Source organism: Labrus mixtus, chromosome 4 (assembly GCF_963584025.1).
Source record: "Labrus mixtus chromosome 4, fLabMix1.1, whole genome shotgun sequence".
Taxonomy (NCBI): domain Eukaryota; kingdom Metazoa; phylum Chordata; class Actinopteri; order Labriformes; family Labridae; genus Labrus; species Labrus mixtus.
Window position 1 is genome coordinate 7,719,415 of NC_083615.1, and position 24,841 is coordinate 7,744,255.

The window sequence follows — 24,841 nt, forward strand, 5'->3', positions numbered from 1 at the left end:
CACTTATTTCTAAGCAGGTAATCTTTGCTCTAAAGGGTCACAGGCCAGCTAAAGAGCCAGATATTTATCAGATCGTTTAATAGCCTGATCATCGTGTTCCAAGAAGACACAGGAAAGCAGTGGGCTCTACAGTCACAAGAGTTCGGTTTATTTTACTGGTGTGCAAACAGATAGAAACTTTCCACAGGTATATTATTATTATTCTTTACCAATCCTCTGTGTGCAGACAGCTAACTGCTTAAGACCATAGTTTAAGACTTTCTTCATCTTGTCTAATACCCAACTCTGCCCCCTGCTGGAGACTCAATGACAGATTTTTGCTCTAAAATGACAAAACTGTCTTTTTTTGCACTTTACCCCCCTGATTGTAACAAATATTATCCTAATATTATTTTTAAACAATTTTTCATAAAATATTCTACACAAACTTAAAAAATAAAAACCATTAAAGACCAGTCTTTGGTAAGCTCAGAGGGAAAACGCTGATTTTGAAACACACTGTACAAAAGCAAAAGTAACCATGTATTCCTAGATACATTTGAAGTATTTCTAAAGAGGACAATGACGAAGACATCTTCAGAGAGCAGCAGAAGTAAGGGGAGTGTGGATTAAATATCCTCCTCAGTGAAAAGGCAGTAAAAGTCTGAGCGTGCTCCATAGTTTCGTGATCCAAGGTCGGACACGTCGATGTCAGGAGGTTTGGGCTCAGCGGTGCTGAGAGGAGCAGGCGGGAGGACAGGAGCTCTACAGGCCAGAGATTTATACACAGGTAGCCGGAGACCTGCAACAGAAGATATAGAAGAGACAAACAGATCCTAAATCAAAGAATACTTATCATGTGATCTACTGCTGAACTTCATTTGAATTCTAGTTTCAGTCATATTTGCTATTTGCCGCACCAGGTTGTGATAAATTCAAACATCAGGCTAAAATATTTTTTCAGAAAATAGTGGCAAGATGCTAGTCCTCAATACAAAATTGGGCTCATTGAAGGAGGAGTTTGACATTGTCTGAAACATGAATTTATGTATTTTTGTTACCATATCTTTCAGTCTCAACATGAACTAAAGCCAGCAGCTGGTTAGCTTAGCTTCAATAATGTTACCAGGGGGGAAACAACAGAGGATGTACTTCCTGTTGCAGCTGAGGAAATTCAACGCCAGAAGACAATGATGTTGCACTCATACACCACATTGTTTAGTCCTTCCTCAAGATCTGCTATGCCACTGCCAAAACAACTGCAACTTTTCACAAACTGGAATGTTTATTTTTATCGTTTTTAAGTGTCAGGACACTCTTTTCCTTTCTCTCTATTCGTTCTTTTTCTATTTGTTGGAAATGCATTTACACTTCTGCTTTGGAACTAGTTTCATAAATGATATTCGGTTTGAAAGGTTCTTGTGGTCTGATTTTGTTACATTTAGACAGAAGCACTCATTTAACTTTTCTATCTATCTTACCATCAGCAAGTAAGAAAACACTGAGCTGCACATTACTTTAAGAGTATTCGCCTCTTATATCTGCATGGTATGTGTATACATTAAAAATTCCAGACAAGCTGAAATAAAAAAACTGCACTGTCAGCATGTGCTGTGGTTTCCTTATACTGAAGTTAAAGATTAATCCTACTTAGGTGCATGTTTGTTGATTCAAACTAGGCCATGAACAGCCAAACAGCCATCTGTCAAAATGAACAAAAAAAGGCCAAATTGATGACATGCTTTTAATGTTTGATTGGATCAGAGTCAGTATAAGATGGTTGTTAAACAAGAGCCTGCTTGCCTCATTTTTTTGTGGAGACAATAATCACTTTGCACGTTCATTAGTGTAAGATAGTGCACGTGTAACATATTTTTTCCTTCAATTGAATCGGAAAGTATGAACGAAACTCGTAATTGTGGAAAGATTGAGCCATAGTTATCTTTATTCAAAGAATTATCCTATGTAAGCACTACTCTGTTGATCTTACCCAGATCTCCAGCAGGGTCTGTGTCTGAGCGACAGTCCAGGTAGTCAGGGTTCAGGGTCAGCATTGGGTCCCTGTCATCCTGCAGCAAAGTCTGAGGGTCGCCTGCAGCCTCGCTGTGAAAGACGACCCTGCGAGGCATCGCCAAGGCCAGCTCCGTCCAGAAGACTGAGGAGGGAGTCTGTGGGCACAAAAACAAAAGGGGGGACCAAACACGACACATTACACCACAATTAACTGAACTGCAGAAGCAGTACTCACTAATATAGAAAACATACTTAAATGACTAACTTTAACTAAAATGTTCAGAGGATTTATTAAAATCTCCACACTCAAAACTTCTATAAATGCTTTTTTTTCTGCTTTTAGTGGAGACAGGAGATGTTGGGAGGAGAAAGTGGGGGAAGATATACAGCGAAGGGCCGAGGTCGGATTCAAACCCACGTCCGCTGCCATGAGGTCATAGCCTCCCTACATGGTGCGTGCATGCAACATAACCACTAGGCTATCCAGTGCACCATGAATGCAATTTAAAAAAAAATCAAAAATCTAGTTTTTATCATTATAAAGACTGACGTCAGCTGTAGCAATAACATCCTCCTGGTCCTTTTGGCTGTAACTATGACAACAGGATGAACACAAACTTCTCTGCTTGAGTTTTAACAGCTGTGGTTCCTTCACATGCTTTGTTTTTCAGTAAGCAGAGTTCAGCTGGAGAAATGTGATGTCACATGCTTTTATGAACCAATCAGGATGATCTGTCATATGAATTTAACTGCCATTATAGTCACACCTTCTAGTTAATCAAATTTCCAAATTTTCATGGACAGCTTGTTCTTTATCGATACAATTAAGTGAGGTCACTGTGAATCTTACCACAGAGTTGTGCTTCCAGGTGAGGATGGTGAGGCAGTGCTGGTGCTCACTGAGCAGCTGCTTGACCTCAGGCCTCATGCGTTTAGACTGACCCTCCAACAGGATGAGGATGGGCTGCTGACTCAACTCCAGCAAGTGCAGGAGGCCCTGTCTGAAAACATGCACAGCTACACTGTGTCATGACAGGAGATACCATAGTCCCTGCAGAATACAGCTGCAACACTGACCTCAAGTGGTGAAAAGTAATGACGACACAGTGATCTTCCTAATTCAAATAATGGTTTTACAACAGACTACATGAAATTCATCTGACCTGAAGTTGTTTATGCACCAGTCCTGCTCAAGGTAAGCATGAGAAAGCAACACAATCAGACGCCGTGAGCGACTTGTGCTCATCAGCAGCTCTGCAGAAGGTTCTGGAAACACAAAATATTTTGCATAGTCTAAAATCTGCATGTATTGAAATAAGTAAGCCAGGGGTCTGTTTTGCAAATACAGCCCCCAAGAGCTGGATACATACAGGTCACAAATATCAGCAGCATCATGTTACACAGATAACTGTTGCTTTTAATTTGTACATGCTACATTTGTAGAAACATTAACAAATCCATGAGAGCCATCCTTAGGCCCCAGAATTACAGATGATGACTATGACAGTAGAATAAGAAAATCCTTGACTGTCAGGATTAATTACAAAAAATATCTGTATAAAATTAGTTCAAATGTATTCAAATCTTTCTTTAATTCCTCAAAAAAAACTAACAGACACCAACTTACCTGATCCAGGTAGGATTTCGTTGTCATTGAGGTGCACCTTGTACCTGTTTTTGTTCTCCAGGTGAGGCTTGAGAACGAAGCTGACAAACTTCCTGTCATAATCATTGTTCACATAGGAGATATATGCATCGTATAATTTGCCATCTGAGGACACGGAGACACAAACAAGCCAGTGGTGTTAAAGTGATGCTGCACTTTTCATACACAGAAATAGAAACCTAATTTCACTTCAGCGGAAGTCTCACCATTGAGTTCATAGTCTCCGTAGGAGTTCTTGTACCAGAGTTTGATGTTCAGGTGACATTTGACATACATGACAGCAGCTACAGCGAGGCAGAGGAGCAGAATGATGGCTGCAATGACAGCAGCTGTGTGGCTGGGGCTGTCTGAGCATACACAAGGGAAACAATAAAAAACAGATAAGCACAACATAATGAAACAAAACTATTATTAAAACTGAAACCAGAAACTATAGAAGTGGATGGACTATGTAGAGTATCTCTGTGAAACTCTCATACTAAAAAAATCAGTGCAGTAAATCCAGGAAACCGGTCATGACCAAAGATTTGGGACCAAAAGCTTTTATCTTTGCACAGAAAAGCTGTTGTGGTATTCTGTCCCAGCTTAACTCAATCAGTCAGGTGTGAGCCAAAGGGTTTTTTTTAATGTAGAGCGTGTCAAATGTTTAAGCAGCCAATCAGCTCCAAGCAAAGTGAACTACTCGAGTAAGCTACAGTCCGTCAGAGTTTGGATGGAGGTTTTGTTGAATCGGACTTCTTTAACCTTTTAGTCATTCATGCAACTTGATCAGGAAATTCTTAAGACCAGTCCTCCCAACAAGGTGTAATTGCACATTACAGACACAGCAGTGATATAAAGTATGTATCGTCTTAGTATCTATGTGTTGTAGCTCCTCTATTACAAAAAATCACAAGAATCTTAACAACGGTATTTCTCCAGGACTAGTCAGTAGAAACTGACAAAACAGCAGTGATATATTTGCATAAGCCCTCAGGGTGTGCTGTTCAAGCTCCCGTGGACAGCTTTAAATTCTCATCCTTCTTGTTTTGAGGGAGCAAGTATTTGTGGTTTCATCATGACTTGGTAAGGCAACTGTAGCAAGAAGTCACTATGAATATTCTTCATTATTTAAGACACAGCAAATCATATCCATTTACAAAAACACATGTTGCAAGTTTCAGAACACAAGGCCTCGTAAGTGGCTGCCGGGTTCAACTATTCACGTTTAGACTGGTGTCAGTCTAGAGCTGATCCATTACTTGCAGAGCCAGGCTTCAAGCCAACACTTTGAAAAATGAAAAAGCACTGTATCTAATGGTTATGTACCAAGCCCCCGAAGGTACATGAAAAGTATGGAAAACATCAATCAGTCATCAGTTGTTGATTGTTTTTGTCAAACTAGTACTTTTTTAATCAGCATTGCCTCTCGTAGTTTTCTTTGTTCTACTTTGTTGCATTTGTGTGCATGTGTTTTTTGGGAGGGTCTTTTTTTTCTTCAAATATATACCAGCAGGTGCAGTACAGACTGTGAGAGACGCAGCGTGTATGTTGTTGGTAGATATCTAAGCTGTCTTACTTGAATCCTCCAGGCTGAAGTCAGAGGAAATGTTCCTCACGGTGCAACTGTAGAGCCCAAAATCATCCTGCTCTCTGAGTGTGACCACCAGCAGACTGGTTACCATCAGCTTTCCCGCAGCAGGATACCTGAAAATGAGTACAAAAAGTTGATCTTACTTGTACTGTCAACTTTTTAGATAACTTAAGTGAAAACAGAAACAGATGTTTTAATAGGCTCAAATCACCACGAGGAGGTGTTCTGTGTGTAAAGTGTGTGATTGGTGAAGGGTTTTCCATCTTTAGTCCACTGCAGCGCCGTTTCACATTGTTCCTCTTCAGGGTCCCAGAGGAGGAGAGCGCTGCAGTTCAGTTTTACACTGGATTCCACGGTCCCCCAGAGTCTGGTCGTGCCCCCATTAGGTTTAAACTCTGGGACTTTGGAGCACTGGGATTCTGTGGAAAGACGTATACCTTTTATCTGTGCTCACTGCCTGTGCTCTGCAACAATAGAGTCCTTCATGCCTGCTGCTGCTGCTGGAGGCAACGCTGAAACAAAATACGTGCAGCCAACTATCTCCTTTAACCCCCACGTAAACTCAACTACGAGGACAAATAATCGCTAAGTGTGAGTTTGAAATGAATTCATATCACTTGCATATGGATTTAGTACTTACCTTTAATTATGAGATGCACTGTGAATGAGGCCGTGCTGTTGCCCTGTTGCACACAGGTGTAATTTCCCTGGTCTTCCACACTGAGGTTGGTAAACTGCAGGTAAGCCTTCCCCTCCTGGTCGAGGAGCTGCTGACAGTCCTTCTGCCAGTTCAGCTGGAGCTGGGACGAGTTCTGTGGCTGAACAATCCCGTGAGGGCACCTCAGCTGATAAGAAGCCCCTTGTTGCCCAAGATAGACCACCTGCTCCTCAAACCTGCTCTCATCCACGCAGGTCTGAGCTGCAAACGGAGCAAACGGATGGAGCAAGTTTACACAGTCTGTCAGAGAAAGAACTATCTCATGTTTTCTGTCCAAAATGTAATTCTGCTTCTTTTAGTTTAAGACACCGTTGGAGCTTAAACATGTTTATTTTTTATTTGTACTTCAGCAACTTCAGCAACTGCAGGAAGCCTCATGTGTTTGAATGAAGCCATGCAGTTTTCAACCATGTCAGTTGTTTTAACCTGATGGTGGATTGGATTTAACCATTTTACGTTTGCAATTTTGTACGAGGACGCAGTGGAACATTGCATGGAGTGTGTGTTGATAATAACGGGATTGATGTATCGAATTGGAAGAACAATAGACATGGTTTGTTCTTTCTAGCTAAAAGTCTCAAATAGCTTCCTACATTCATCCCCTCAGTGACTTTCTTACAGGACTTGGTTCACTACATACTCTAATTATAGATCCAAAACCAGGACTCCCTCTTATTCCTAAATGCTAATTATCTCTATGCAGGCAAATACAAAGCTGGCATATGAATTATGCACTCAGGTGGCACAATGTGTAAAAACGAAAAAAATAAAATAATCTAATTTTGTTCAATTCAATTGCCATTTGATTCACAACTTGTGGAAATTATCATTCTGGCAATCATATTTTCCTTTTTCACTGGGGTCTATAACCAAACATATTTCTTACATCTATATTAATTATTAAACTATTTGTAAGCCAATGAATCTCTGCAGTACTTCAATACTTTCTTTCTTTATGTTCTCTTAACTCGTGCTTAACTTGCCACGGCTCGGACATAATTTTGTTTTTTAGCGATTTCAGCCAGGCAGACTCTAGGCAGAGTGGTGTTCTGTTGATTTTGAATCTTCTACAATAACCCTAAACCTTCTCCCTTTTAACATGTCCTCTGTCAGGACAGTTTTTTGAAAAAGGGAGTGTCCATTTTGGACAAGGACCCGTTCTGCAAGGTATTAAGCGCATGCGCTCATCGTGACCAAAACCCACGCACAACCCGCACAACTACTCTCTCTGGTTCCTCTTCGACTTCCCATTGTTGTATTGCTCACAAACACAGCAGGGGCACACATCCGGGTCCGAAGTCCGGGTCTAGTCCTCATGTTGCCAGGTAACAACATGTGACTGTGACAGACACTCTGACCCTGCACACACTGACCATATACTTATTGACCTGCTTTCACAAGTCGTTTTTGTTGGACACAAATTCAAACGAATACAAAGTTAATTGGAGACACATTAAGTGAACGAACACCAATAAAGTTGAAGCTATTATGTCTGACTAAATGTAGGTGTAGTTTGAGCATCCTTACCAGCTACGTGGAAAGTCACGCTCCACCTGACAGTGCTCACCAATATGAACGCGGTTAAAATCACAGCCATTAGCCGCAGTCTTCCTCTTCCTTCTGCCTTAGTGATCAATAATCCGAGTGAAGAGTTTATTTTTCTTTTGACAAAACTACATAACTAGAAATAAACTAACTTTTTTAGTTTGTTACGGTGTAGTTACATTGAGCAAAGCCGCATCAGGCGACTACGCAGACGTCAGCCCACTGTTGTATCAACTGCACCTGCAGAGACCTGAAACTCTGACGGCTATTGGCTGCTTGGGGTCACGTGAGGTTTTCACCGGCTTTCACCTGCAGTTTCAGTCGTGATGAAACCTGGAAAGAGATGATGTAGGGAAACTTCATAAAATACACCTGTGTTCCCACTTGGGAACCCTCCCACACACACACACACACACACACACACACACACACACACACACACACACACACACACACACACACACACACACACACACACACACACACACACGCACACGCATAACTACTTTGTATGGGTAAAGCTGCTTTTCTAAAACCTCTCCCATGCTACCAGGAAATCGTGTCTAAGGGATACATCTTTTTCGAATATTTCATGCGAACCCGTTCAAACAATTAATGATTTTCTAATGTGAATTCAATATAGAAAGAATAGGATCCTTTCTTAGGATACTAGATGTCCCAGTTTCCTGTGTACTGTGAAAGACATGACTCAGGTGTTGGTCAAAACTCTAAGGACAACATCATGTTGGCTGTCATCATGATAATATCTGTCTCTGCATACTGTAATCTGTTCTGCACATGTTAAATTTACAAATTATCCCTGCACTCATGTTCACTTCATTTGTCTGTCTACTCACCGTTATATTGTATAGTTTCTGCTTATAATATGACTACACTCATGCACTTTAACTTATGTCAATACTGTCCATTTACGACTGTTTTTGTACATTTACATTTAATCTTTCATATTTAATTTACAACCATTTACAACTCTGTTTTTGCACATTTACATTTAATCTTCCATATTTAATCTTCCTATTTCAGACTAGTAATGCTAAATTAAATCCTGGTTGTATATATTCACATTCTTAGTTTTGATATTTTTAGTACTTATTCACTTTGTAGTTAATATTATATTATGTTTAGATTAGCTAACATTGTGTTTTTTACTCATATTGTGTGTTGGATAACACCACAATTTCCCAGTTTGGGATCAATAAAGTAATTCTATTCTATTCTATAAAATAGATATAGAAGCTTTTATAAGATTACTATGGTCAACTAAAAATGTATATGGCACAACAGCAATTTTTTTTACTTTGCAATCAAAATATACTAAACATTTTTATTAACATCAATAAAAGTGACATTACAACGGGGCCAAAAGTTTCCTCTTTTATTCAATAATATAAAATATTACAATGCAAAACATTCTTATATCTGATTTACTAAAGACACCATCAGAATGCAGTACTGACATTCATCACAGCGCTTATTTACATTATAAGGCAGCATTGTAGCAAACACTCTTTATTGTAAGTGCAAAAGCAGTATAAATTATGTTTGGCTTCAATTAAAAACACTCACATACGTCTCACAAATATAGAGATCCAAATATAAGCTAAATGTGCATTCTTAAAATAGAATTAGAATAATCTCATGAAAGACATGTTCAGTAAAATCAGAAACAGCACAACTTGTCTGTCTTCAAAGTCCATTTTATAGCTGAGGATCAAAGTAGCAGCACTTAACATTCAACTGTAAACAACTAAAGAGAGTGAGAGCCTCCATCTGAACTCTGTAGAGATGATTAATGGCTTTAAAGTGGACTCAACACTGTGTTAGTCGGAAACCTTAGTGAACAAGGCAACACTGGGTTCATGTCCTCCTTGGAAAATGTGAAACATTTAAGGGTCTGAGTGGGGTCACGCTTCAAATGAACTGTAAGAAATCCAAACAAGCTCAGTCAGTTACAGTATTTATAGCAGACACATTGTGTGCTTATGAGTCGACATCATTCTGTTTTTAATACTTTTTTCATAGCAGGTATGACTTGTCCAAAAAAATCAGATAATTTCTGAAACTGTATTGGAGGACTTGATTTGAATGAAGGTTGTATAACTAGCAGCCATGGTCAGTAAAACGATGTTATTTCAGACTCACCTGAGCTCCTCTTTTAGTCTTTTGAGTCTATCAAAGAGTCTGTCATTCTTGACCTGGATGGGAGCGCTCGGTACAAACCAGGCTGCAATGAACTTGCATATGACAACAACGTGCTGAAAGCAAAGGGAAAATGTTATTTAAAATGTATTTTTAAATAGATAATATAGCTACATTGAAGATACTCACTCCCTGGCTTAGTTTTAGGTGTTAGAAATTGAGCAACATTGTTCTGGGAAGTCTTGAGGATGTATGTGTATTGTGCCACAGTTTAAAATGCTAAAAGGAAGCAGTGTTTAAGAAATAAGAAAAGTTTGTCAGTGGTTCTTGTTTTGTCATAGTGGATAAGTCTTACCTCAAACAGGATGACAAATGCAAAGCGTACGGCTAATATTAGCCAGTATTGTGGGGTCAGACTGTAGTCCTGGTTGCTCCTGTAGTCTTTGTAGCTGAAACAGAAAACAGATGTTTTTCTTCTTTTATCAATTGCTTAAAGCTGACACTGCTTGATATATTGAAGCAGGTTTGTTTATGTTCTTCTCAATGTATTGTATTTGTTTCCCATTCTTTCTTCATTATAAGCTATTAATAATTTATTCTTGAATAATGTGTTTTTTTATTTCATTCGTTTTATCTTCTCCGATCATAATGTTCTATAAAGAGTTCAATTGTTCCCAGTATTTGAATTCTAATCACAATTATAGTAACATAATGAATTAAAACTATAGTGACTTTATGGTGGTATATGATATGGTGACTTTAAGAATAATTTACTCTTGTGCGTTTTGTTTTTGACTTGTATACCAATGAATTTAAACACATTGATTATATAACCATGATTTGTATTTAAAGTGTCAATCTGTATATTCACTGTTCACAGCTTACATACAGCAGTGCTGTTTTCAAATTCATTTACATCTTTAAACTTTGGTTTCTCTTTTGGTTCCTCAACACTTATTGCCAGAATGGTGACGGTGAAATGATAATTATTCAGCGGTAGGAGAAAAAGTAAACACATTGAACAAACCTGCAGTAAGAGACGTTCAGTCCACTGGGAGCGACCATCTGATAAGACGAAAACTCATTTCGTATGTTTTTGTCATCCATTCGTGCAATGGAGAGGGAGTTGTTGATGTAACCAGCCATGCAGCTTTGAAAAGAGAAAATAAATTACTGCTAGTATTAAAACGATAGGAGAGAATGAACACTTAATCTCTTTTAGAGGAACGATACTTACTCGATATCTGTCACAGTGCCGTTTGCACATGGGCCGTAGCGGTAGCGGTACACCAGTCGAGGAATGAAGTCTGAAGAAACACCAATGACCAGCCCATTAGCAATGACAGCTAATACCCCAATGGCCTCCAGCACGTTGATCCACACACCTGAGGAGAGGGAGCGTTAATGTGAGGAGAACTTCACTTACAGTGCAAACAAGCAAACAAACATTTCACTGCCAAAAAAAAAAAGTCCCACTCACCAATATCGTTTGTTTTCTTTGGAACAAGTCTGCGCTCCAGAGTGACCATTTTGATCGCATCCAAGCGAATCTCAATGATGTTGTTAATGAGGGCGAGCAGAGGAGCAAGAGGAAACGCTGCCACAAATATGGTGGTAAAGCTGAACTGGATCACTGAGGAGAGAGCGAAGAGCAATGCGATTTACCAAAAACCATTTCACTAGACACTCGTCTATTTTCTTATCGTTCCAAGATTTGAGCGGTGTGCACACCCATCTCCAGGAACTCATGGAACAGGCTGAAGGAGTCGACGTCATTCAGCCGGTAGTTGCCGAGCCAGTCTCGAAGCTTGCAGTTTTCACACAGTTCAGCTCCGTATTTACCCTCCGATTCGTCTTTCAGGTAGCAGTGAGCGCACTTCCTCTGCAGCTTCTTTGTGTTTCTTCTCTTCAGCCACCTGGAGAACCAGCTGATGCAAACAAGGGACAGCTTTTAAAATCACAGGCGCAACAAACCAGGTGCAGTATGCGGCGGACATAATAACTGCGGTTTACACTTACGGGCCAGCGAACTCAAAGACATTACTGATGGTTTGCTTGAGCACCATTATAATGGCCATTTGGATGAATAGGTCTGTGAGGCACCCACTGGGATGGCACTGTACAGGAGAAGGATTTTTTAATGCATACAGATACATCAATTTATAGTAAAATTTCATTTTTTCATAAAGTAATTCCAAAATAATACATATTTAAGTCACTTACTTCCTCTAACCTCCATTTCCCTGCAATTCGGACATATCCACCTGGATGCCCATTTATCCTGCCATTTTTGTCACAAAACAGGTCAGACGTTCATCTTATTAGGTTAGAATTGTTTGGTGTAAATAATTAAGGGTAATAAGAGTCCGCTGTGTTTACACTGTCTTGTGGGGGTTTTGGAATCTGACTTGATATGTTTGAAATTATAGCAATACACACAAAAAACAAACAAACAAAAAAACCTATATACCTATACAAAATGATACCCACTTAAAGGTTAGAAAATGTGGATGAACTGATCCAAGATGTCTTACCTGCCCAGAAAAAAAGCGACGTAGAAGAGGGAGGAGAAATAGGTAAAGAACTGGAAGGTGAACATCTTGACTGTGAAACTCTTCTCTGTGGTAGCAAACGAGGTTTCCTCTGTTGAAGACACACGTCATGTCAGTGTGAGTCCACTTCACTATGTGGTCAGTGGATGGAACAATTTCACACACAGCACAGCCTACATCAAGTTTTTCAATGTCACATTCATTTTTTAGTACTACCTGTGTTACCTCTGTGTGTAAGGCCATGCCCTGATGTAATGTTTGTTTTAATGCATTCTGTCTGGTCTTTTTAACCTTGAATTTGTATTGTTATGTGGTATGTGTATCTATTGGAACACGTAATATCCTGTCTGCCCAACAAATGCACCTTGAAACCTTGAACCTGTTACCTCTTTTTCTGAATGTTGTTATACAGGTGCACACATCATCAGTATATGATTTTGCAGGGTTTGCATTTTTTTTTTGGATTAATCTTCTATTTAAAAACTTATTCCCACATCCCAGCCAAACCTGGCTTGCTCTCCCGGCCTTCACCAAAAAAATGGATATAAACATATCATGGCTATGTTTCAATTAAATGTGCCAGATTTAGAAGGAGGACATACTGGCACTTCGACATAGCATGTTTCCTCATTGATGATACAGTAAGGTCATTTTATCATTTCATTCAGTAGATATCTTACTGATTGGACCTTTAAACATGGGACCAAACAGGGATTCCTTGGCCTCTGGAGCCCTATCAGATAGATAGAGTCGATCTACTTCAAGCGGCTCAAGCAATGAGTGATCAATTAATTAAACCCAGGCTTAAGTCAGATGACAAAATAATTGTTGTGAAAAAGGATGATTAAGTCAACAAAAGAAACAACAGACTAGATGTAATTTTATGACCCACCACAACAGCCCAAAGTATATTTTGTTGACAATTCCATCTTCTTTCTTTCCATCTCTTTCTGAGGTTATTGTATTGTATGTTCTATCTTCCCTCTACTGTAGGTGCCCTCATTGAGTCTCTTCCCCAGCCTTGAACATCACCTGACCTATAACACGTCTTTACATCTGCCCCACATATTATCAATCAGTGTATGTGGTTGCCTAGTTCCAATGTTCACCTTTAATCTAAAAAGCTGCTGTCTGTTCATGTACATGAACATTTCATCGTACGATAAAGACACTGAGCAATGTGCCATGTATATGTACTGTAGGCCTCTTGTCATTGTTTGTAACGTCAGATTTGTGTCCAATTCTCTCCAAGAAACTGCAAAAAGTGTTTAGACCCACTTGTCAGTTTGTAATCTGCATGTCTGACCAGCATCCTGTCGATTAACTGTCACTGCACACCATGCAGCTGTATTTAAATGGAGCATGTAAAGCTAACGTTTAATTCTGACAAACAAGTCTGATCAAAGTGTAAAAGCTAATTTCTTTAGTATGCTGCACGACATAGAAATACAGATATTTAGAGTTTACGTACCTATGTCACACAGCTTCATGGCTACTATCCTGTTGACCTGCAAAGACGGAGCCGTGGTCAGAGAAACACAGGGAATATTAAAGAAAAAGTAACAAAGAGATGCACATTTAGAGACCTGTGTACCCTTGTCATGATCGTGATGATGAGGTAATGGAAGACCGCCCCCAGCATCATGGCCCCACTGTTGGAGTGATTGCTCAGGAACTCCCATGATCCTTCAGCTAGGAGCACTGCTACAATCACCCTGAACACCACCAGGGCATGTGTGAGGCCGATGATCACTAGTATCTGGGCAAACACAAGCACACCTCCGTTTAGTACATCTTTTCACATCACTTTGTACCAGCCTTCAAAAACCTCCTTTACTGTACATGTTTAAACTTTCTTTTTAGAACCTAAACCTGAAGACATCAAAGTGAAAAGTATTATAATCACTCACCATAATAGTGACACAGATCAGAACCAGAGTACTGCGCAGATAGGAGTGTTTATACTTTTTTGGTTCACAGTTAGCGTTGTTCACTATCTCCAAAATCAGTTCCTCCTAGAATTAAATAGAATAGAAACACAATTAATAACCATGCATTCCAATGAATGCTGCTCTGGTATTCATTTAATCTGATGTATTAAATAAAAGTAATCATACCTCCTCTTCACACCAATCGGACACTTTCCATTCGCACACATAAGAAGCACGATGTCTCTTCCAGAACTCCAAAAACAGTGTTGCTGTAAAAGTAGAAGTTACATATGTGTTCATTAAGCAGACTGAAATACTTCAGCTACAATATCATATGTAATATTATTTAATTAAAATGTTGGTTTAATTCAAATATTTTCATCATTGCATGTCATGAACAATATTCAACTGAAATTTTCATTTTGTTAAAAGAAGTGTGTCTGATCTGTGTCTGTCAGCACACTGCTTTGTATTTTCTTTCAGTACTCATCTATTCTTAATCAAACAACCAATCAGGGTAAGCATGGACATAACTAGCCAATCGCAGAAACTCTGAGAGGAGAATGTTGCTTGGCAACGGTCGTGTTTCAAACCAGCTCTGGCTTCATGTTGCGTGAAACCACTTTAATATGTGGCTTAAACGACAGTAAAAACACACTGCTTCATTTTTCAAAAGATCTACATCAGCGGTTTGTCCTCAGTCTCTTATTAAATGAATGGAAATAGGCCTGTATCAAAGGTTTACCATCTAGTGACATTTATTTTATTAGCATATCTGATTTAGGCTGTTTCCCAAACAAACTAAGACAGGGACAGTTACTCCTGTGCTAAAAGAAAATCTAGTTACAAAGATGGTGGGATGTGTTAAGTTCTAGGAAGTAGGAAAACTTAGGTTAATGTTTGGGTTAGATTTAGTGTAAAAAAGCATTGGTTGAAAAGAGAGAGAAAACACAGACACCTACACCTGGTCAAGAGCCCTAACTGTGAACTACTGCTGTGATGGTAAATTTATCATATGAGACTTTGTTTGTATATAATAATATCATTTGCAATATTATAGCGAATTAATTTTTTTAAACTAAAGTGTTTTGCAGTATCAATTGTGCATATTTTGTACTGCTAAATCAAAGTTTCACTTCCCTGTTCTGTATCACATCACTTGCTCAAACACTTTCTTCTACACATGTTTCCATTTTTTCTTGAAAAGACTGGTTTGGCTGATCTTGATAAACTTAACTCTTCCCACAGCCAGATGGCACAAGCTGATTAAAAAAAAAAAATAAGCAAGCCAAGTCGGTTTTCTAAAAAGATGTAGCATTTTCTTTTCAGTCCCAGTGATCATGAAACATCCAAGTAGTTGGAAGGAAAACAAACTGAGGCAGAGGTCACAGAGGTCTCACTCCCACACACACCACAATACAATACACAAATATACAGCCAGGGCCGTAACAGGCAGATAAAATAATTGTTTGGACGATTTTTCCTACACAGCCAACCAAAAAGGACCATTTAAAGACAGTCCACGAAAAAAAAATAAGATCACTAATTAAAATGTAAATTTCACTCAAAATGCCTTTTGTATGGGTTTATACGGGCTATGATGAACATTTTGAATACATGATGTGTTACTTATATAAATCACACCTTGAGCACAAAATAATACAGAACTCACCCCACACTGCCATGAACATTGCAAAGAGCACCGTGCCCTCATTATCAAACAGCAGGCTGACCTGTAAGCGCATAAGATCAGCAGTGAGTGCAAACTAACAATAACACCATTCAGTAGCATACTGGGAATGCGCTGATGTACCTTAGCATACGTGCAGGTGTCGGAGAGCTGCCACACTTTGCATCTCTTGTCACAGAGCGGACACATGACTGTGTCAGCCTCGCACACCTCCTTTCTACAACACAACGCGCACTTCATTAATTACAGTGTAAAGTAATATAGTGCAGAAATGTGTACAAACCATAGAACTTATATAACAGTCTAAACAGTCTAAGGTGCAAACCTACATGAGAGGCGAGCTGTTAAAGAAGGCGAGACCATAAAGGAAAACTATGGCCCCGATGAGAGCGGGAGCAATGAGCAGATATGTGTACCAGCCCAGCCACAGGTAGTACAAGGCCACCTTCTCCCCAAAGTAGTTCCTAGACGGGAAAACACACAGAGACACACATGGCAGGAAGATTACAGGCTGATGAGGTTGAAAAAAAGCACTCATGATTACTCAAGAATAATGCCCTCCATTTGCAATTTGTAAACATTGTTTGTAAAGATAATTGTGTTTTCAACCAATCTCATCGTGGTTTTATACAAAATGCTGAAAGTACTCAATGTCTACATGCCTTCTACGTAAACTGTACAAATATACTAATTTGTAAAATTATATGTTATATGGATGAAAGTCATGATGTTTAGAAGATGTATTTAAGAACAGTATGTGTTTCCAAACAATCGTTTTAATTCATTTGAAATTGTAAGAGGTTACAAACTACTAGTTACCCAGTTAAAATGTGTGCAGTAAAGCAATAAAACGATTTTAATAACTTAATTAAAGTAATTAAACTTATTATTAAAACATGTTTTAATCTGAAAAGTTCTTCAATACAAAGTAGCTCCACACTGTGCAGTAATGTTTAAGCTCTTTTCTGAATTCACAAGATAAATAAGGTCTACAAATAAGCTTTTTCCTTCAAACAATATATGGGAATACAACCACTTTGTAATCACTAGGGCCCGACTGATAGGAGATTTTTTTGGGTCGATACCGACATAAGGAAAAGAAAAAATCAGATACCGATAAATTGGATGTTATCTTTATTAGATCTATGTTCGAGCTTTAGAGATAGAGATGGTCACTCAACTGAAAAGTAACTGTGTGTGTATGTGCATCACAGCTTGACCCTCTGGAGAGTGTTAATGCTGGTTGTAATCCATATAGCGCACTCTGCTGGTTACCGCCAGAAAGAGAACTGATAGTGCAATACAATGAAACAACTCAAATGAAATTATATTTAACGGTTAATAAATCTAGTAATATGCGCACATATCTGCAATAAAATTAGCCGATACCGATAGTCACTTGATATGCGAACATCGGCCAATATTATCAGCTGGCCAATTAATCGGTCGGGTTCTAGTAATCATCTATACTTTAATTGAAAAGTTACTTGAATTACTGGTACGTATTGTTTTTTTTTTTTTTCAGGAATTGCAATTGATTACAATTACAATTATTTTGTATTTTACTCAGGGAACGTTGTTACATGTTACTAGTAGAAGTGCATTGTTTAACATGTATATACTAAAAGGACTTTTATCATTGTATGTTTACATGCACAGATTATGTATTGTCCATTCCTCTATTCTTATTCTAAAAGATATATGCTGCAGAGTGATGATGTAAAGTGGTCTGCAGATGGGAATGGTATCGGTGCTTTAAAGAGGTTGAAATGTGTCGATAACAGTTTGATGTTTGGACTCAGTTTGCAAAAATCTAAAGATAAAGACAACTCTGATATCACTGTATATAATGAAGAATATTAATCCAAACAATGTCTGCATCGTGCGTTGGCGGTGACATGACTGCTGTTCTCTGGTTGATACTTGAACCTACTTCACAGCAGGATGACATGGGAACAATGATGCAGTGATAGCAGTGACTGTAAAAAGCAGAGTGATGAATGAGCTGTTGTGTTGCAGTCCAAACCTGACAGCAGTTATGGGTTGCCCTTGGAGACAGGCTGTCCATCGTGCCCAGCTCTCCTTCAGCTCTCTCTGCTTCCTTTTCTGAAAGCCAGCACACAAACAAATCAGATGAAATCACACACGAGAGAGAGGATTTATATAACTGTTAATACATTCAAACTGAAAACAAGGTTGCAATGCAAAAAACATAAACTACTGTACATTTACATTGATTGACTACTTTATATATGCAATTAAAACATCCCCAATGAATGTCTATTCAGATGATTGATCAGCTTTGGAAATTTATTTACATTTAATTATTTTCTTTTTTAATCACATTTGCAGGATTCACTTCTAGCGTTAGTGTGTTCATGCCTAAATGTGCACATTTGAATCAATCCACACATCTCCTCTCACACATGCCCACTTGCTCCCAGCAGTGAATGACTCAATGGATTAATATTGACTTGTGAGCATCTCTGTTCTTTTTTTGGCAGCTTTGCATTGTTTTGAGAAACCATTGCCAAGTTTCACTTCATAAATTTGAGAAGAAAACAAAAACACCTAATCAGCCACAAGAAAAGCAAAGCTTTAGAGCGAATAAAACGAGATCATCGTGCCCCTATCTTTAGCATTACAATGTGTTTATCCAGAATAAACAGTGCCAGATTCTGGTCTAATTATACCATTTACAACTGAAAATGTGGATTCAGGCCACAATGACAATGTTGGTTTATGACTACTGTTTTCATTTAAATCATATAAACAATCTCAAAGCTTCACATTTTCTTTTTTATTTCCTTGTAATAACACAACTATCAGAGTAGATATGGTGACAAAACTGCAACCTGTAATAGAGTTCAATTCATCGTCAATAGACAGGAAATGGTTTAAACTCTGTTTGAGAAGATTTACCTCATGCAAGCAGAATCTTGCCTCAAAAACCTTCATCGCCATAAGATTCCGCAGATTCTCTAAGAATTACAGGACAAGACAAAAACATTAAAGACGAGGCGTCTAGTGACCTGAGTACAATCAGAAACGTAAACACAGTGAGTCTTTCGCACCTCCTGAACGTATAGGGGTGTGATTCAAGATGAAGTGGACAATCCTTATCCTGAAACAAAGACACGGGTCACTTATAAAGTTAAACTTGCTGCTGAAGACTGTAAAAACATAATTATTTCAGGCAAACGAGTAGCCTTACTGTTTAATAGAAGAAAGGCTGAGCGTAGACATCATTTAGAGTGTACCATCTTTACAAGCATACAGCCAATGAAATACCACCTGTGATTGTGTGAAATGTGACATACACAGCAACATGTGTTACCTGGTGCTGAGCGGTACAACGTTCTGATCCGAGCTCCAGTTACAAGCATCCGACACTTTGAGCAGATACCTGTACTTCTCAAATATTTCTTTGGGCGCTTGAATCCCGTAAAAGACCAGATCATCGTCTATAATTTTCTAACAGGAAAGACACAAATCAAGACGGGTGAGTTAACCATGTTGACTCAGCCTATGATTGAAGACACTTTTTTTTTTTCTTGGAATGCTTACAGTGACTTTCAAGTTCTTCTTTTTCAGCTCTTCAATATATTCTGTTTGTTTCTTGAACGCCTCTCTCTGCTGGCAATCGATGGTTTTTGCAACTAGGACATAGTCGTACGAGAGAGGAGTGTGCTGCGTGACAAAATAAAATATTCTAGAGTTACACTTGATGGATCAAAACTAATCTGGGAATTAAGATGTTCCGGTCTGGTTATTATATTTGAACGTCATAAAGTGGAAAGATTTTTAGTTACCACAGGAGGAAGTGATGTCTGGTCATTTCCATTTTCTTTCACCACTCCCATAAATTCCAGAAGTTCGATACTGGGCTGGAAGACAAACATTGTTAAATAATACAAAGTCATTTATGGCAAATTTACACACTACGAATGAATGATTACATTTTATATAAATCTTTCAACCTTCAATGAAAGGGCTGTATAATGGTTTTATTGTGAGGGAATTATTACGCTCTCATCAATCCACAGATATGTAATGTGATGTTAGGGAAAATGTGAAGAAAGGTCATCAGCTACTTAAGAATCCAGTCAAACTGTGATGTGGGGGTGTGTCACTGAAATGCCACTGTGCTGAGAAAAACCTGAGGAGATCCTGACTCACCGAGGAGGACTGTCAACAAAGAGGGTTCACCTAACCAGTGAGGGGACAGCTAAGCATTTTGACCTGCTTTTCACCATCATGTCAATCTGTGCCATTCACTTACAGAGCAGCCCGCACATGCTTATAGGGAAGGCGTGGTAGAGCTTGTGATACCATATACATCCCATTAAATCCTAATCAGATTTCAGCTTTACAATGGAGTCTAGTCTAGATTGGTGGGTGAGTGGGGCTTCTATGTGAGATGTTTAGTCTGACAGGTGCAGGATTGGCTGACATGTTAAAGACAGCAGGCCTGTATGACAACATTGTAAATGTATAAAGCAGGAGCTGACCTCAGATCAGCTCATGTATGTTTGAATATAAGTATAAGATAACTTACCTGCCTCTTGTGGACGGGCATGATGAGTGGGGGCTGAATGCAGATGCAGAAGGCTTCCTCTCTGGATTCAACCAAAACAAAAATCTCGGCAGCATTAAATGATTCACAAACCTCGCGGTACATTCACCGATACTCCCGGCTGTAAAACGACATGATGGCTCTAAGAGAGGCGTTTGACAACTTCCGTACTTCCTCTGGGAACAAACGTGTTCTTGTATCACTAGCTTAGGAATGTAAAAGCAACTCTACCTGTTGCTGGTGTCACAACATTTATCCTTGAAGCCTCCACCTTTTTTTTTTCCTCAGTTCAGCGTTGCGGTCAATAAACACACACACATACAAACACACACCAAAAGGCTGTGCTTTTGGTTTCAGTCGCCGCACACATAAAGAGACCAGGCTATCTCAATATGGCTTGTAAGGTGCAATGGAATGGCATGTCGTTCCCTCCCTCCTCGGAGATGCTTCATTTTTCCACCGCTAGATGGCAGCAAACACAGGGGACTTTCTTAGTAAGTCACTGTGACTGAATCATCCTGCACACCTCAATTTTCACTGACTGGGTCATCATTTGTCTGAAACACTGAGTCATGAAATTACAGTTTAAACGTATCTCCAGGTCCATAATGGAGAGACTGTGGACGGTTATCAAAATTCAGAGGCTTTACCAAACCAGCTAGAAAAAAAAGAGAAAATAAAGGCTGCTCAATTTAAACATTTAAATTCTCCGATATGTTAGGCCTAGAGAAATTTTAAGAGGCTAGTTAGTTAGCTGACCCAGGTCTAACTTCTCTGTTAAAATAGCAAAAGAACAAATGGAGGAATATGATTCAACTGAAGTTTGATTGAAATATATTAATTTTAACTGTTGTGGATGTGAAGATAAGATGAATATGTGTTCTTATTATTCTATCTTTATTAAAGGCTGCTCAGTCTACTTTTAAGTGAAGGCTTTTTTCTTTAAAAGTTTGTGTCTTGCAACTGTCAGAGGTGCTGCTTGTCACCAGGCGAGGCAGGCAACTGCTTGAGGCCCCAGACCAGCAAAGGGCCCCTGAGGGCTCACAAACTTTAAACCAAAGCATCCGCCCAAAATGTGCTAATTTTGCAATGACAGTAGTAAACCTCCCTAAGGGGGCCCCATCTGACAGCACTCACTCTTGTTGCTTTGCCGAGCGTTGCGTTCATTATTGCTGTCAATATGTCATAGGTTTGTCAATGAAAGTTAACAAAGGAGAATTTCGAGGAGATATCCGCTTACAGGAGAGAAAACAAAAACAGGAAGAAAGAGGAAGCGGGGTAAGGAAGTGGGACACTGGCAGACGTAATGGTGATAGAAGCAGATCTTATTAGTGTCCCCCAAATATGTCTTGCCTTGGGCCCCAACAGACTCTAGAATCGCCACAACTGTGACAATTGTTTTAGGAGATTTCCATGTTTCTCAAATTTGCTTGAAATTTGTATCTGCCTGCTTGATTTTTTAGGTTATGATTTATTTTCTTTTTAAATGTCTTACATGTGATCCCCATTTCAGGGTCCATTGAACCTTTTTGTGTACCATCCTTTCTCTTTGACTGTAAAAAAAGAAAAAAGAAGAAGAAAGAAAACTAGCATGTCAAATGGGTGGCCCTGAGTGCCTTGTTATTAGAGATGATTTAACCATTAGCCTTCTTGGAAAACCTTGGAAAGTAGTGCACACCCAGGAAGACCCACATGTCAAGGAGGAGAGGCGATATGAGGCTGAAGAAAAAAGTGGTCGCAAAATAAGCGGCTGTATTTCTGTACATGGCCACACCCCACAGAGGAGGATAACATAATTACAGCAGAACAGGGCTGTGCCAACCACTTCAAGAGCGGCAGAGGGGGAACCCGGCTACTAAATTTGACCAGAGACGAAGTACAGGCTGGAGAGAGGGCTGGGAGGATATAGGAGCTTCTTATAGAGCCTTGTCTGAAGTTTCTATCAAAGTGGGAACAGACAGACAGATGACAAAAAAACTGAAACTAATAACATCTGAGTGACTGCTCAACAGTTCACCAGAGTCCACAGTCCTTGAAAAGGGCTCTTCAGCAAAGAACTGAATTTATATTTTAGTAAGGACAGTCACAGTCATAGCTGAAAAAGATCAGTCAGGGTTCAGTCTCAAATTATAATGGAAATAGATGTTTCTCTTGAAATGTTTCAACATAATGTCAGAAAATAGTAGCCTATATTGTGTGATCTTTGATATGAAACAGTTTTGGAAAGGCAAACGTTAAGGCCTCTGTGGCTGGTTGTGAGGACTTCCTTAAAGCAATCAGTCTGGAAATTTTGCTGAACAAATTGTATTTATACCTACGCAAATACATTACCCAAAGGTACATAGTAACAGGATATGAAACTCAACCTAGAACTCAGTTCCTCGTAGACTCTTGTCTTTGTTTAGTGTAGTCTAATTTGTATAATAACAAACTACAGTATATGACGTTGATTGCTAATGTTATCACATGGTCTTGTTACTTTTTATTTGGTTGTTATTTTTAAGTTTGGTTCCACTTCCTAGTTTTTCACATCATCATGACTAGAAAAATTCCCAATTTTAAACATCGTTGCAAATATTATAGAAAAATCTTTTTTAGGCAGGCTATTTAAAAAAACAAAACTCTTATTTATTTTCATTGTCAAAGTCATCATATCATAAAACGTATAAGGAAGAAAATTGTGGTCTCTGATTGGCTGGCAGTATCAATCAAGTGCTGTTGGTAACCATGGTAACATAGCACTCAAAAACTTTTGAGGGGAAAAATAAACCTGCTTGGTTGAACTGACTTTCCATTAATATTGAAATATTTTTTACACTAAATTCTTGGTAAACTGGAATATGCCTACATAAGTTTTAGAGTAGGCTACGCTCATATTTATATACAGTACTGTGCAAAAGTTTTAGGCAGGTATGAAAAAATGCTGTAAACTAAGTATGCTTTCAGAAATGGAAGTGTTAATAGTTTATTTTCATCAATTAACAAAATGCAGTGAATGAACAGAAGATAAATCTAAATCAAATCAATATTTGGTGTGACCACCCTTGGCCTTCAAGATAGCATCAATTCTTCTAGGTACACTTGCACACAGTTTTTGAAGGAACTCGACAGGTACGTTGTTCCAAACATCTTGGAGAACTAACCACAGATCTTCTGTGGATGTAGGCTTCCTCAAATCCTTCTGTCTCTTCGTGTAATCCCAGACACACTCGATGATGTTGAGATCAGGGCTCTGTGGGGGCCATGCCATCACTTTCAGGACTTCTTGTTCTTCTTTACGCTGAAGATAGTTCTTAATGACCTTGGCTGCATGTTTGGGGTCGTTGTCCTTCTGCAGAATAAATTTGGGGCCAATTATACGCCTCCCTGATGGTATTGCATGATGGATAAGTATCTGCCTGTATTTCTCAGCATTGAGGATACAATTAATCCTGACGAATTTTTTCTGCACCCCAGTTCCTATGTTTTCCTGTATAGTTGAGTGGCTTGGCCTTGTTTCCATGTTGGAGGTATGGCTTTTTGGCTGCAACTCTTCCATGAAGACCACTTCTGGCCAGACCTCTCCGGACAGTAGATGGGTGTACCTGGGTCCCACTGGTTTCTGCCAGTTCAGAGCTGATGGCACTGCTGGACATCTTCCGATTTCTAAGGGAAATAAGCTTGATGTGTTTTTCATCTGCTGCACTAAGTTTCCTCGGCCGACCACTGCGCCTACGATCCTCAACGTTGCCCGTTTCTTTGTGCTTTTTCAGAAGAGCTTGAACAGCACATCTCGAAACACCAGTCTGCTTAGAAATATTTGTCTGGGAGAGACCTCGCTGATGCAGTGTACTCAGTCTTGCCGTAGTGCATGACCTGTGACATGAAACTGTCTTCCACAACCTCACCTTGGTAGCAGAGTTTGGCTGTTCCTCACCCAGTTTTAAGCCTCCTACACAGCTGTTTCTGTTTCATTTAATGACTGTGTTTCAACCTACATGTGACATTGATGAGCATTAGCACCTGTTTGGTATAATTGGTTGATCATACACCTGACTACAATCCTACAAAATCCCTGACTTTTTGCAAGTGTACCTATAAGAATTGATGCTGGTTTGAAGGCAAAAGGTAGTAACACCAAATACTGATGTGATTTAGATTGGTCTTTTGTTCGCTCACTTTGCATTTTGTAAATTGATAAAAAATAAACAATCATTATTTATATTTTTCAAAGCATTCTTAGTTTACAGCATTTTTTTCACACCTGCCTAAAACTTTTGCACAGTACTGTATATATTTATATATATTTATTATTTGCTGAAAAGTTTGGCCGGCGTGTGCGTGTCAGCGTGAGTGTTTAGGTTTTACGTGAGCGACAAGGAGACATTGGAGAAAAGTATCTGTCCCTCAGCCAGCTTCACACTATTGGCTTGTGGTGTTGGAGCCACTCCCTCTCGAG

The 24,841-nt window shown here is 39.1% G+C and overlaps 2 protein-coding genes across 4 annotated transcripts; both read right to left on the reverse strand.

Annotated features, from left to right (window-relative positions):
* Positions 1 to 125: 125 nt before the first annotated feature.
* Positions 126 to 7,746, reverse strand: sigirr (single immunoglobulin and toll-interleukin 1 receptor (TIR) domain). Of its 2 annotated transcripts, none has more exons than XM_061035568.1 (10): positions 7,477 to 7,746; positions 5,872 to 6,150; positions 5,443 to 5,650; positions 5,217 to 5,344; positions 3,865 to 4,005; positions 3,620 to 3,763; positions 3,156 to 3,258; positions 2,843 to 2,993; positions 1,970 to 2,147; positions 126 to 781 (listed from the first exon to the last, which is right to left on the reverse strand). In XM_061035568.1, the coding sequence occupies exons 1-10, from the start codon at positions 7,544 to 7,546 to the stop codon at positions 609 to 611; spliced, it is 1,575 nt and encodes a 524-aa protein (XP_060891551.1). In that variant the 5' UTR covers positions 7,547 to 7,746; the 3' UTR covers positions 126 to 608. The 2 variants fall into 2 exon arrangements, with proteins under 2 accessions (XP_060891551.1, XP_060891550.1); XM_061035567.1 differs by having other exon boundaries at positions 2,843 to 3,014.
* Positions 7,747 to 8,874: 1,128 nt separating this feature from the next.
* LOC132972599 (anoctamin-9) lies at positions 8,875 to 20,785 on the reverse strand. Of its 2 annotated transcripts, XM_061035552.1 has the most exons (24): positions 20,386 to 20,783; positions 19,640 to 19,714; positions 19,395 to 19,517; positions 19,165 to 19,301; positions 18,902 to 18,951; positions 18,750 to 18,808; positions 17,854 to 17,933; positions 16,157 to 16,291; positions 15,951 to 16,044; positions 15,810 to 15,870; positions 14,324 to 14,406; positions 14,117 to 14,221; positions 13,801 to 13,965; positions 13,678 to 13,714; positions 12,189 to 12,297; positions 11,878 to 11,935; positions 11,674 to 11,771; positions 11,386 to 11,582; positions 11,135 to 11,287; positions 10,892 to 11,039; positions 10,682 to 10,804; positions 10,010 to 10,103; positions 9,658 to 9,770; positions 8,875 to 9,435 (listed from the first exon to the last, which is right to left on the reverse strand). In XM_061035552.1, the coding sequence occupies exons 1-24, from the start codon at positions 20,506 to 20,508 to the stop codon at positions 9,420 to 9,422; spliced, it is 2,436 nt and encodes an 811-aa protein (XP_060891535.1). In that variant the 5' UTR covers positions 20,509 to 20,783; the 3' UTR covers positions 8,875 to 9,419. The 2 variants fall into 2 exon arrangements, 1 of the variants encoding a protein (XP_060891535.1); XR_009672922.1 differs by lacking the exon at positions 8,875 to 9,435 and having other exon boundaries at positions 9,844 to 10,103; positions 20,386 to 20,785.
* Between the last annotated feature and the right edge of the window lie 4,056 nt (positions 20,786 to 24,841).

Bases quoted from the DNA above. Each gene is read 5' to 3' on its own strand.
- sigirr (XM_061035567.1), bottom strand. From the start codon at position 7,546: ATGGCTGTGATTTTAACCGCGTTCATATTGGTGAGCACTGTCAGGTGG. The intron at 5,345-5,442 runs GTGATTTGAGCC...ACTCATTTTCAG, and splicing joins ACACAGAACACCTCCTCGTG to GTATCCTGCTGCGGGAAAGC. The intron at 3,015-3,155 runs GTCAGATGAATT...GTCATGACACAG, and splicing joins TGGTGCATAAACAACTTCAG to TGTAGCTGTGCATGTTTTCA.
- LOC132972599 (XM_061035552.1), bottom strand. From the start codon at position 20,508: ATGTACCGCGAGGTTTGTGAATCATTTAATGCTGCCGAGATTTTTGTT. The intron at 10,805-10,891 runs GTAAGTATCGTT...CTCTTTTCAAAG, and splicing joins GGCACTGTGACAGATATCGA to CTGCATGGCTGGTTACATCA. The intron at 9,771-10,009 runs GTAAGACTTATC...CTTTGCTTTCAG, and splicing joins CATTTGTCATCCTGTTTGAG to CACGTTGTTGTCATATGCAA.